At 41.3% G+C, this 13,865-nt stretch overlaps 1 protein-coding gene across 1 annotated transcript in view; it reads right to left on the bottom strand.

Moving 5' to 3' along the window:
* Positions 1-442: 442 nt before the first annotated feature.
* The window catches only part of LOC113444466 (alpha-2-macroglobulin-like protein 1), a 41,429-nt gene continuing 28,006 nt past the window's right edge, over positions 443-13,865 (bottom strand). Inside the window, exons 7-12 of the mRNA XM_087927690.1 lie at positions 8,402-8,517; positions 7,616-7,706; positions 6,429-6,497; positions 6,127-6,229; positions 5,066-5,107; positions 443-512 (exon numbers count right to left, since the gene is read on the bottom strand). Of these exons, the coding sequence (XP_087783816.1) occupies positions 511-512; positions 5,066-5,107; positions 6,127-6,229; positions 6,429-6,497; positions 7,616-7,706; positions 8,402-8,517 (423 nt within the window). The 3' untranslated portion in view covers positions 443-510. The remainder of the gene's footprint in view (positions 513-5,065; positions 5,108-6,126; positions 6,230-6,428; positions 6,498-7,615; positions 7,707-8,401; positions 8,518-13,865) is intronic.

Below are 13,865 nucleotides of genomic sequence, written 5' to 3'. Positions count from 1 at the left end.
CCATAGACTGCATAGGTTCTCTCCCCAAATGAAAAGCAACATATGAATGAAGAAGATACTTCAATGAATAGTACAGTAAAATCTCTTGGTTTTAATAAACTTTACTCCAGCTGCCCTGATTTAACCAGAGTTCTCCAACCTTTCTGGATTGGTGGCCTGGGGAGAGCAGAGGGGGGGCTTTATGCACACATGCGCATGTGCGAACGGGGCTGCGAGCATGCACAGGCGATGCAAAGGGCCGGTGACAATAGCACTCATGCAGGACTCCTGGCTATGGTAGTCCCTGTGTGGGGCTTGCAGCGATGGTAGTCCCTGCATGGTGACAGTAGTGCTCACATTGGGCCCATGCAGTTGGGGACCACTGATTTAATCTTTTTAGATACTTTTGCCCTGGATGTCTTCACTTACATCACAGAATAAAACAAGACAAGAACAATCATTTTCAGAAATTTTAATGTTTACAATTCAGATATGAAAATAAAGATTTCAGTGGATGTCTTTTTTGTATTTTTCTGTAAAAAGAAACAGAAATTTAAGATTACATAATATTCCATGATTTTTTTGGGGGGGGGGGGAGACAAGGACTATTTTCAGAAAGATGGTTCTTAGCACTTACAAAATCAACACTTTCCTATTGAAAGTCAGGAATTGAGAGTTCTTCCCTTTTAGTGTGTCTTTCTCCCCATTTTTATGTACATCTTGCTTTAGAGAAGAAAAAGGTTGCCTATTTTATTCCTTCTTTCATTTATGATCAGATTGAACCTGTTATTTTTTTTAAAAGCAAATTGCTTTCCTCAATTTTTCTATCCTGTATGTTTTAATATTTTAACTCATCACAATCAAGAGATTCTTGGGGTTACCATCTCAACAATAAAATAAACACATTACGAAGAATTTTATCTGATTTAAATTGGCTAAAGTAACAAAACAATCAATTAATGGAATAAAAATAACTATCTTTCTTTTATGGTCTCTTAAAATTACTTTTGCTGAGGTATTTTCTTTTCTGTCTTTTTAAATATTCCAGCATTAATTGCACTAACTACAATTTCTTTCACTCGCTTGCTTTTTTTCTTAAGGCTGATCCACACAACCAGTGTGTGCTAGCATAAGTATCTCTCTGTAACTAGTGCACTGGAAGACAATAAATAGTCTTTCTGATTTGGGTGGGCTTGGTTCACTGTTCAGTCAATGCTGCACAGTTCTCTTGATGCATTTCATTGTAGGGAAATGCCTCCATTCCAAATGTTTGGTGTACTGCAGCAGGAGTGCCACCACTCCTTTGGTCACTTGTTGTTGCCTTCATGGACTTTTCACCGAGGGGTGCTGTTCTGGGATTGGCTGGACTTTCTTATTTTAACAGATTCACCAATGGACCAGTGAAAGGCTATGTTTTTCACCAGTGCATTTTTATTTAGTAAACCACATAAAGTAGACAGGAATGCCAGATTTCTGATTTGCCAGTGAAAGGAATAATAGTAAAACTCTGGCATTTTCTATCTTTTCCTTTGCTGTTTGCTTTCATGGTATGGATGGTATGAGTAAAGAAGAAGGGGAATTTTTCAATCTTTGCAGTCCAAACAAAACTCCAGGCTATCACAATGGCCAGAGTTCAGTTACAGGTAGAAACCCGGCAAGGAATTTATTTTCACCAGGTTTATGCCCTGGAGACAAACAGCTTGAAGCTGCAGAATGGAACCATGCTTCCCTGCACTGATCAGAATTATGTAACATGTTATGTACAGATAGTCTTCAACATATGACCATAATTAAGCCCAAAATTTCTGTTGCTAAACAATACAGTTATTACATTAATTAAATAAATTAAATGAATTTCCCCCCATTTTACAAATTTTCTTGCCACAGTTGTTAAATGAATCACTGCTGTTAAGTTAATAACACAATTATTAATGAATCTGGCTTCCCCTTTGACTTTGATTGTCAGAAAGTCTCAAAAGGGGATCATATGGCCTGGGACATTGCAACCATCATAAATATGAGTCAATTGGCAAGACTCTGAATTTTGATTAAATGATCATGGGAATGCTGTAGTGACGTAAGTGTGAAAAGTCGTCTTAAATCCCCTTTTTTCAGTGCTGTTGTAAATTTGAATGGTCACTAAATGAACTGTTGTAAATTGAGGACTATAATTAAAAATATAAGGTTTAAAAAGGAAGAGACTATAGAACTGTGGGAAATGAATTTTGTAATATTTAAAACAATGTTGTTTTTTAAAAGCAAATATATATTGATCAACAACTTGAAACTATATTAAAGAAGAAAAAGGGAAGAGGAATTTTACTGTTCCTCCACCTATGATTATACCCAGTGGTGGGATTCAAATAATTTAACAATTGGTTTGCAATGGTCAACCTGACCCTTGATTACCCCGCATCAAAGTTAAATTACACCCCCACCCCCTGCTATCAAAGTGGATACTGGATGCTGCACTAAGCTGCAATGGAGAAACTGGCAAAGTAGCGGCCAGCATGAGAGGAGGAGGAGGAGCAGGGAGAAGAAAGAGGGAAAGCGGCCTTCTCCTTCCCTCGTTCCCAGGATTCACTTTGATAATGGGGGTGGGTGGGTAATTTAGTTTACTTGAACCTGTATGAACTGGCTGAATCCCACCACTGACTATATCCCATCTATAGGTATTGGCCAGGGGTCTGCAACCTTAAACACTCAAGCAGCCATTTGGACCTGTTTCCCACAGAAAAGAAAACATCGGGAACCAATAATCTAACATCTGGTGTGACTGGGTAGGCGTGGTCAACTCAACATCACTCACTCCCACCCAGTCACATGACCCCCTGGATAGTACATTAGTAAAGAGAACCGGTTGTCCCACCCAGCCCGCCTCACCTCTCCCCTCCCACCCACCTTTTGCCACACCTGGCCTCAGGTGTGGTGTTCACCTCTCTCTCTCTCTCTCTGTGTGCGCGTCTCTCTCTTTGTATCTCTGTCTCTCTGATTCTGATTCTCCGGCACTTCATCTCTAACTGGGTCTTGCTGCCTGACGGACTGCAGCAGGAAATGGTGGGCAGCTATTTCCAACCCTTGTTGGTGCTGGATGCACCCCAGTCATAAAAGAGCCACATGCAGCTCCAGAGCTGCGAGTTGCTGACGCCTGGTATAGGCAAAACAGGATGAGGCTACCCCCAAAATTCTGAAAATCTGGTAATGGCTAGATTCTAATCATATCTGCTTGCAGCTGTTATCAGGAGAGCAATGATGCCTGTAAAACACATCACAAAATAAATGCTGAGTGTGTAGTAGAACCACCCTGGAATACTGCAAACCTTCAAGGTCCCTGGATGGAAAGACTACAGGTGAAACTCGAAAAATTAGAATATCGTGCAAAAGTTCATTTATTTCAGTAATGCAACTTAAAAGGTGAAACTAATATGTGAGATAGACTCATTACATCCAAAGCAACAGAGTTCAAGCCATGATGTGTCATAATTGAGATGATTATGGCTTCCAGCTCATGAAAACCCCAAATCCACAATGTCAGAAAATTAGACTATTGTGAAAAAGTTCAATATTCTAGGCTCAAAGTGTCCCACTCTAATCAGCTAATTAAGCCATAACACCTGCAAAGGGTTTCTGAGCCTTTAAATGGTCTCTCAGTCAGGTTCAGTAGGAATCACAATCATGGGAAAGACTGCTGACCTGATGATTGTGCAGACAACAATCATTGACACCCTCCATAAGGAGGGAAAGCCTCAAAAGGTAATTCTAAATGAAGTTGGGTGTTCCCAAAGTGATGTATCAAAGCACATTAATAGAAAGTTACATGGAAGGGAAAAGTGTGGAAGAAAAAGGTGCACAAGCAACAGGGATGACCGCAGCCTGGAGAGGATTGTCAGGAAAAGGCCATTCAAAAGTGTTGGGGACTTTCACAAGGAGTGGACTGAGGCTGGAGTCAGTGCATCAAAAGCCACCACACACAGATGGATCCTGGACATGGGCTTCAAATATCGTATTCCTCTTGTCAAGCCACTCCTGAACAAACAACATCAGAAGCGTCTTACCTGGGCTAAAGAAAAACAGACCTGGTCTGTTACTCAGTGGTCCAAAGTCCTCTTTTCTGATGAGGGCAACTTTTGCATCTCATTTGGAAACCAAGGACCCACAATCTGGAGGAAGAATGGAGAGGTACACACTGCAGTGTGAAGTTTCCAGAGTCTGTGTTGATTTGGGGAGCCATGTCATCTGCTGGTGTTGGTCCACTGTGCTTCATTAAGTCCAGTGTCAACACAGGCGTCTACCAGGAGATTTTGTAGCACTTCATGCTTCCTTCCGCAGACGAGTTTTATGGGGATGCTGACTTCATTTTCCAGCAGGACTTGGCACCTGCCCACACTGCCAAAAGCACCAAAACCTGGTTCAATGACCGTGGGATTACTGTGCTTGATTGACCAGCAAACTTGCCTGACCTGAACTCCATAGAGAATCTATGGGACATTGCCAAGAGAAAGATGAAGGAGATGAGACTGGACAATGCAGAAGAGCTGAAGGCTGCTATTGAAGCATCCTGGTCTTCCATAACACCTCAGCAGTGCCACAGGCTGATAGCTTCCATGACACGCTGCATTGAGGCAGTAATTACTGCAAAAAGGGCCCAAACCAAGTTCTGAGTACATATGCATGCTTATACTTGTCAGAGGTTCGATATTGTTCTATGTACAATCCTTGTTTTATTGATTGCATGTAATATTCTAATTTTCTGAGATTGTGGATTTGGGGTTTTCATGAGCTGTAAGTGATCATCATCACAATTATGACAAATCATGGCTTGAACTATCTTGCTTTGCATGTAATGAGTCTATCTCATATATTAGTTTCACCTTTTAAGTTGCATTACGGAAATAAATGAACTTTTGCACGATATTCTAATTTTTCGAGTTCCACCTGTATATGGCTGGAATTACAAAATGGCTATATTTCAGTTTGATGTCTCCAAACCTTTTGTCAAAGGAGTGCAGTCACAGCAGGAGTTACAACAGACTATAAATTGGAGTTTAATCTGGGAAAGAAGTCAATTAGAAAATCAATAATAGACAAAAAATGCAAGGAGCATTATATTCAACAACAGTATTGTCATCTGAATAATAAAAAAAGGATAAAGGGTAAGGTCTTTATGTCATTTCTCAAACAAAAAAAGCACCCAAGGTTATTTACAAGAGAAGTAATGCAACCATAAAATTTACATAAATCATATCATTTACAAGAACATATTTTTTCTAAAAGCAGAAGACACTTCCCCTCATATTACATGGTGCAAAAATGTACTCAAATTGAGGGGGAGCTGCAAGTTTTAATCAGCCAGTCCTCAAAACCAGTAGTTGCTATAACATAGTGGAGAGAATCAGGAACCTTCACTTAGATTGTCTTTGTGGAAACAACTGTTACTTTTTCCTTTTAGTAATGATTTAGCAGATTTCTATATACAATCATAATAACATGGCATGATTTAATAAGGAATTTAGGAATATTAGAACAAATGTATCATGCAGTATCATTATCTTCATCATCTTTGTATTTTAATATCCATAGAATATGTGAATATCCACATCATTTCATGTATAAGTAGCAAAACCATCACAGGTACAATCAAAAATATGGACTTGGATGTGATCTGCTTACCCACACGAGGCACACACATTTTTCAATACTAGTAGTTGACTTATGTTTTCAACTGAGCAACAATCTAATCATGCTCCCTTGTCCTTTCTCCAGCTTTATCTCATGTTAAGTAGAGTAACTGAAGGATGTTCCTCCACCAACTAGTGACTTTTAGTGAGAGGGGACAGCAAAGAATACCTGTCTTTTATATGTCAGATACATTATAAATAAGAACAGCATCTGTGACAGGATAGAAATCACCAGTATATCACTAGCAATGTTTCTGCTAGCGTAGTTTTTAACCAATTCAATGACTGGTGAATAGCACTAGTTCAGCCCAGAGAAAGAATCTTAAGGATGCCAGCTGCTAATCTTGGCCCTCAGCCCAATGTTGGATGGAAACAAGATTAAAATATGTAGAAAAGATGGTGAAAACCTTGGCACAGTTCTTTGGACTAAAAAAAGAGGAGAATGGAGAGCAATTAGGGATACGTTTACCTGGATAATAATAATCATAAACTTTAATTATTGCAGGCTTAAGATTTCTTATTTCATGTTCTTGTACCACATCAAAATTGTAGTTTTGACTTGCATTATCCAGCTGAAGAAAGACAAAGGTAGAGAAAAGTTTTGTTCTGAAGTCAAGTCTTGTGTCCACAGAAAGTGGTCTTAATATTAATATTAATTCCATGTTTTTATTTTCCCAGAAAATGAATTATCTGGAATGAATTTCCACATCACCTTGACCCCCTTTAAACCCAGTTTCATATCAAATTGACAAGGATATTAAGAGGTCTTACCTGATCGAGATACATAGTGATTTTGTCTAGATCAAATTCAACTTTCTTTACATGGCCTTTGCCTTCCAGCTATTAGGATATAGAACAGTAAAGCAATAGTATGACTGATCATATGACCCATGTACTAATACATTACATATTAGACCTATGCAAAACATGAAGTGAAATTATATGTGACATATAGGTTGTAGGATCATTCTATGAATAAGTATACAGGATCTTTATATTAATGAGGATGGCCAGTCCACAGCCTGTGGATTGCATTCCACTCCAATTCCTCATAGGTCCTGCCTCTCTTTCTAGTTAGCTATACTTGAATCTTTTATCACCAGTTGGGCTGCCTTTTTAAAAATGCTGGAATGCCAAGAATAGTTTTTCACAGGCCTGTGAGATGTTATGAGTAGTAATTGCTGTCAGAAGCCTTTTAGACTTTTGATACTGTTTTTGGTTTAAACACTATAGCCCCAGTACATGCAATTTGCAACTTTGAAAATTGGGTGGGCAGTCATATAAATTTGATTAATAAATAAATAAAATAACTTAACTTCTGACCTCTTTATCCCACAGCTTTTTAAACAGTTACAAATCCTAATATATGTGGTCCTTGTAATGACCACTCGTTCAGCAACTATTCAAACTTATGATGGCACTAAGCAAGTGGTAGTTATAATTGGACCGCATATTTATAGCAGTCATAGCATGTCTGTAGTCATGTGATCATGTTTTGCAATGTGTCCTGCTGATTTCCCAGAAGCAATGGGGAAGCCAGCAGGAAGTCAGAAGTCACAATCATATGAGATTCTCACTCAATGACCTGCATGATCCTTGTTTAATGATGGCAATTAGGGTTGTAGGACTTGCTGTTGATTAGCAGTGTAGTTACATTGGTTTTTTTTTTTAGTTATGATCATACTGCTTAACAATGGAGTTGCTGTCCCAATTCATGTTATTAAATTAGGACTATCTGTAGTACCATTAGTTCCTCCTTAGAAGCAGTAATAGTGTCTTGTAATTGTTCTCATATCGTCAGGGCAGCCAACAAGATTCTGAAAACTGCAATAACAGCAGTTTGCTGAATTTCATAGTAAGAAGTATATACACTTTTAGGGTAACTTTTACTGCACATCTAGAAAGATTTCTTATTATATCTGAGGAACAGCAGAAGATGAAAGTTAAGATTTTCTTACCTTCTTCACAGATTTCTTCAGAGGAATGAATCCTGATACCATATTCACTTCTATTAGGGCCATATTACTTGTCTCTCGTTGACCTATGTAGCTACACAAAGAAAAAAGGGGAATTCTCAATCAAAATAGAAATGAAAGTTCTGGGAAAGGTTAAACCAGATGAGAAAAGATGACAGTGGATTTTCTCCAAGTTCAAAAAACACTCATAGACTCCTTTTTTTCCAATGATAATTCTCTGAGCCACAGTCTGACAAGAATAAGCATGATCAGCAGCTTCAGTTTATGAAGTTTGAAGCAATTTCTATTTTTCAAAGAGCTAGCCCCTCTGCTTTGCTTTGGCCATTCACTAAGATTACCCCAAATACAAAGTTCTCCCTGAGCATTACACAGTCTTTTGAACTAGCTGAAGGAAAATGAGCAACTAAGGCAGAGCAGTTATTGTGGTACCTAGCCATATGTCTTGCTGGCCTGACAAACATGAAAATGGGGACTTCTGAATGAGAATGAATATAGTATTCAGTGCCATAATTGAAAGTGCTGGCCACTTAATTGGTGGTTTATTTGAATTGATGAATTATACATAGTAAATAAAAGGAAAATTTCTTTTGGAAAAATAATAATTGACTGGAGGCAGAAATTTGTTCATTCATTCACCACTGAATCTATCAAGGATTCCAAGTGGTTTGCAATCATAAATAAACATTTTTGCAGGAAAAGCAAACAGTTCTCATTAGATATGGGATGGACGTGATAATGAGAGTGTTCTAAGCTAGGAATCCACCATACCTTAATTCTAGCAGGATGACAAAATGCTTCCAGGAGTTGCACACATTTGGCAATATTTCCACATTCAAAGTAAAACTATTTGTCTTCTGTGGTGGTTGGTTATATCGAAGGACAGTCTAATTGGAAAAAAATAGTTGTTATATTCAAATTTGTGTTGCAATATGGGACAATGCTGAATACAATAAATATATGAATAAGGTGGCGTTTACTACTCTTGCTGCTTTCAAAGCAAATTACATAAAACCTCAGTGTTAAAAGCCAATTGAGAGGAAGGGTGTCTGTTAAATCAAAATTTATAATAATATATATAAATTATTAATTTATGTAGTTTATGGAAAATGCATGCAGGTTTTACAGAATTCACACATATTTTATGGGGATTGTATACATATAGAATAGTGGAATTGGAAGGGACCTTGGAGATCTTCTAATCCAACCCCTTACTCAAGGAGGAGACTCTTTCCATTTTGGACAAATGACTATCCAATCTGTTTCTGAAAACTTCTAATGATGGAGCGCCCACAACTTCTGCAGGTAAATTCTCACTGACACCCAGAGGTGGAATGCAGCTGGCTCAGACCAGTTCAAGCAAACTGGTTGTTAATATTTTGCACAGTTCAGAGAACCAGCTAATCACAGCACTGGTTGGCCCCGCCCTTACCCCACCCTGCCCTATCTCACCTCACCTGCCTTGGCCAGTGGCTAGAGCAGTGGTCACCAACCAATGGCCATGGACCACTGGTGGTCTGTGAGAAAATTTTGGTGGCCGCAGAGAAATGTCCCCCCCAAAGCACCCCAAAAGCAATTCAGACTGCATGGGAACACAAGGCTGTGTCACCCACATGACTCGCCCACCCGCTGGCCCCCACCAAGTGCAAACTTGCAAAAAGCAGCACAGCCCTCGCCGGCCAGGACGGGATAATGGTGCTGTTGTAGAAAAGAGGGGGCTGACGCACAGGTGGACTGAAGCGGCAATGGAGATGGCTGGAAGGTACAGGAGTGCCTTACTACTTGCATTTGTGCAGCACTCCCACACCTTCCAGCTTGCCTCTCCTGGCCTGGGATCTTCCTTGATGGCCATGGGCTGTAGGGACGACCCAGGGCAGGAAAAGTACTGATTGGCAGTGTTGGGAGGAGACAAAGTGGGCAAGTCTGCACTCACCATCCAGTTCAGAGATCCGAAATGGGGTGTTGGCATCAGTTTTCTCATCTCTCTTGGCTCTTACTCTGTTCCCCCACCCATGGCCCCAGCCATTGCTGCCCAGGGAAAGCACAGGAAAAGTGAGCAGAAACATAGCTCTTGTTGGGGCGAAAGAGCTGGGATCAAGGAAGGCACAGGCAACAGAAGATGGGAGCTGCTGCCTTTGAAATAGTAGATAAAGGAAATATTTGAATATTAGAATCTCGGCGAGATGACCAACACTCAAAAATTATAATTATAATCCATTAATTAAATGAATAGCAGGAGATTTGGAAAAATGGGACAAATTAAGATTATCCATTATGGGTAGGATAGCAACCGTAAAAATGAACATACTGCCTAAATTATTATTTCTCTTTCAGAATGCTCCCATAAAATTGGAAAAAAAATTTTTTTGATGATCTGAATAAATTGATATGGCAAAAGAAAGAAAGTGAGAATTAAATTTGTTGCAAGATGCCACAGAAAGGGGTGGATTTGGCCCACCTGACTGGGAATTGTATTACAGAGCTGCAACTCTAACATGAGTTAAAGATTGGATAAATCACAAGAATAAAAGAATATTAACACTAAAGGGTTACAATTTAAAAGCAGGATGGCATGCCTTTTTATGGCAGGATAAGCAAGCAGGCCATAGATACTTTCAAAGACACAAAATTAGGCAGACTTTGTTAATTATATGGAACAAAACTAAAAGACAAATCAACGTAGAAACACCAATATGGCTATCTATATTGGAAGCTTTGATGTGTCCACACTTACTCCAACAAGGGAAAATTATTACCTATGAGGATATTTTAAATGACAGAGAACTAAGATCGAGGCAAGACTTGAAGGACCAAGGAATAGACATAGAATGGTGGGCTTACTTACAACTCCAATTGAGACATGGGAACGATACGAAAGAGTGGGGAATTATTAGCAAGTGCAAAACAAAATTAGATGAAGTATTATTGGGAACTGATGAGAAATTGATTTAAAAAAATTATAAAGTTTTATTGGAATGTAAATTAGAGGAAGAAAAAGTAAAAGAAACGATGGTGGCATGGATGAAGAATTTTGGATATAGTATAAATTTAGATAATTGGCCAATTTTATGGGAACGAAACAAAAAAATGACTTTGGCCACACCATTTAAAGAAAATGTATATAAATTATTTTATAGATGGCATATGCTGCCATCAAAATTGACAAAAATGTATCCAAACCTTTCCCCTGTATGTTGGAAGTGTAGTAAGGAAAATGGAACGTATTATCATCTATGGTGGAATTGCAAAGAAGCCCAAAAGTTTTGGCAGAAAATTCAGAAATGGTTAGAAGAGATGTATAAGATTAAAATAGAATACAGACCTGAATTTTTCTTGTTAGGAATTAATGTGGGAAAATAACAAAGATATTATATACCTAATAATTCATGGAATCACAGCTGCAACATTGGCCTATGCACAATGCTGGAAATGTAAAGAAACTCCAAGTGAAATAAAGATAATTAGGAAAATCTGGATGGGCACAGAAATGGACAAATTAACAAAAGAACTAAAAAAATAAGGATGAATCAGAGTATGGGATAAGTTTTATTGCTGGTTAGAAAAGAGGAAGGATCAAGAAAATGAGAAATTATTATATTATATACGATGTATATAGAATGTAAATATCGACTATTTTTTATATGACCTAGCAATGTAAGACAACTATGCGGGTTAGGATGATTGCACCATATTCTTTGTTTTTTTATTTTTTTTCTTTCTTTTTTATGTTTGTTCAATAATTTCTTTTTAAAAAAAGTGCCGCTTACTGTTGCCTGTGCCTTTCTTGATCTCAGCTCTTTTGCCCAGCAAGAGCTCTGTTTCTGCTCGCTTTCTTTTCCTGAGGGGGGGGGAAGGCAGCAGAGACCTCAGGGCTGCTCTCCCCCCTCAGCAAACCAGGCCTGGAGGAAGCAGCAAAGAATTGCAGATGAACACAGAGAAATGTGTGTTGGAAATGCCAATACACATTTCCAGCGCACCCTCTTCTATCCCAAAGTAGGACTGAGTGGGGGGAAGTGAGCAGGGAGAAGGGTAGGAGGGAAGGAGAAGCCCAGCTGGCTTTCCTTTGGCATGGGGCGGGCGGGGGAGATCAAATGCTCAGACCAAAAGAGTGCTGAGGAAGACGGGCTCCTAATAACCAGCCTGTTTGTGCAGGTGAGAGTTCGAGCTTTTCTGCGCTCGAGAACCCCCCTTCAGCCTCCACACAGGGAGAGACTCTCCTCTGGGGGCTGTTGCCTGGTTATTAGGAGCTTGTCTTCCTCAGTGCTTCCAGCTGGGCCCTCCTTCCCTCCCCCAACTCCAGGCAGCCACACCTGGCAAAGGAGGGAGAGATTTCCTCTGACTTGGGGAAGATATGAGATGACAGGAGACCAGATTTGGAGGAGGACTCTGCTTTTATTCTGTTTGAGGGGGAGCCGGTTCCTCCCCATCCAGATCTTCCCAGCCTCCATGCACCATGTGGCTTCTTTTGAATCCTAGCAGTATTAAATCCTCTCCCCACAAAGGATGAGAGAGGCCCCTCCTTTCCCTTCTCTCTGCCCCACAGTTATGATTAAGCATTTATGATTTTGTTATAATTAAATAAGCATTTTTATATTTAACAAATATTTATTTAAATATTTTATATTAAAAAATATTTTTAATATTAAATTTATATTTAAAATAAAAATTATTAAATATATTATCTTTTTTTAAAAAATTCATATTAGTGGTCCTCGGGATTTAAAAGTATGAGTTTGATGGTCCCTGAAGTCCAAATTTTGGCGAACCCCTGGGCTAGAGTCATACCTGCGCCCAGCTACTCTCTGGATCCTTCGCTCACTTGCCCAGACCCAGTGGCTCAGCTGATCTCCATGCCTGGCCCACTTGCCTGCCTTCGCTATGGCCTACCATGCTAGCCATGCAGCCCAGCTGATCTTTGTGCCTCACCTGCTTTGCTCACTGCAGCTGCCCATGAAGGTAAGGCACTTGGCTGAAAGGCTGGGTTGGACACGGTGAGGCTCAGCTGCCTTTTGGGCCTGGCTCTCACCATCCTTCCACCCGTATGCTGCCAGCTTGCCCTTCACCTCGGGTCAGGGGATGTGCTAGTCCCTGGCCCTGGCCTTCGCTGGTGCCTCTAGGCAGATACCACTCGCCCTTTGCTTCGGGTTAGGGGATGTGCTAGTCTGTGCCTTTCTAAAGGGACAACTCCCCCTCACCATCTCGCTTGCTTCTGCATGTTTCCATCCTGGTCTCACCCTTTCCCGAATTGCCTCACTTACCTCTGCCCCATTTCCCCTTCTTCAAAGGCCCCTTACTCACTCTCCCTACTTCTTCCCCCACGACCACCTCTTTCTTTGTCCCGCGACCTTACCTTCCTCCTACAGCTGGTGGCAAAGGCGAAGTCTAGCCTGCACTCTTTGACTGAGTGCGAGCCACCACTGTGAGAACCGTGTGAGCCCCATGGACTGGAAGGTAAGGCTGATGGTGGGGAAGGAAGATCCGCTCTGGGCTTGCTGCGCTCAGCTGAAGGGCTGCCTTAGTGTGTGGGGGGGACACAGCGAGGCTCAACTGCCTTTCGGGCCCAGTTTTGATTTCCACAAGGCCTCCAGGTCTGAGAGGCCTGAGAGAAAATGCCTATCCTAAGGGCCACCCACTCACCCATCCACCAACCGGGCTGGCCTGGAAGCAGCATGTCCCCTTGTCATGGGCTGGATGTGGGGGCCTGAGGTGGAGTGGAGGTTGAGCAGGTGGCAGCCCAGAGCAGGACCTGAAATGCAGCCAAGTCTCTCCATGCCCCCCCACCACCACCAAGGCGGCCCTTTGGCTGAGCACTGCAAGCCCGGAGTGGATCTTCCTTCCCTGCTATCAGCCTTACCTTCCAGCCCATGGGCTTGCACCATTCTCACAATGGCAACCTGTACTTGACCAAAGTGCTCAGGCCCAGCGGGTGGGCAAGGAAGGAGTGGCTGGTAGAGGGACGATGTGGGTGGCGTAGCCTCATGCTCCCTGGTCAACTCCAGCCCATGCCAGCTGGCAGGTGAGGCCCAGAAGCTGTGGAGAATCCAGGTGGGGGGTGAGATGCAGGCTGGCGGGGAGCCGAGCGGTGACAGCTCAACCCTGGCTCTACCACCAGCCATGGAAGGAAGGCAAGGGCATAGTTGCAGCCAGCTGGAAAAGTTGAATTGCTGTCCACCGGGTTGCCGGTGGGGGTGGGCGAGGCTGCAGTGGACTCCTGGCTTGAAGTTCCCAGCCCTTT

Source organism: Pseudonaja textilis, chromosome 2, assembly GCF_049901715.1.
Source record: "Pseudonaja textilis isolate UNSWEBS1 chromosome 2, rPseTex1.2, whole genome shotgun sequence".
Classification (NCBI taxonomy): domain Eukaryota; kingdom Metazoa; phylum Chordata; class Lepidosauria; order Squamata; family Elapidae; genus Pseudonaja; species Pseudonaja textilis.
The sequence above is the reverse complement of the archived record's forward strand: the minus strand, read 5'-3'. Positions and strand labels throughout refer to the sequence as shown.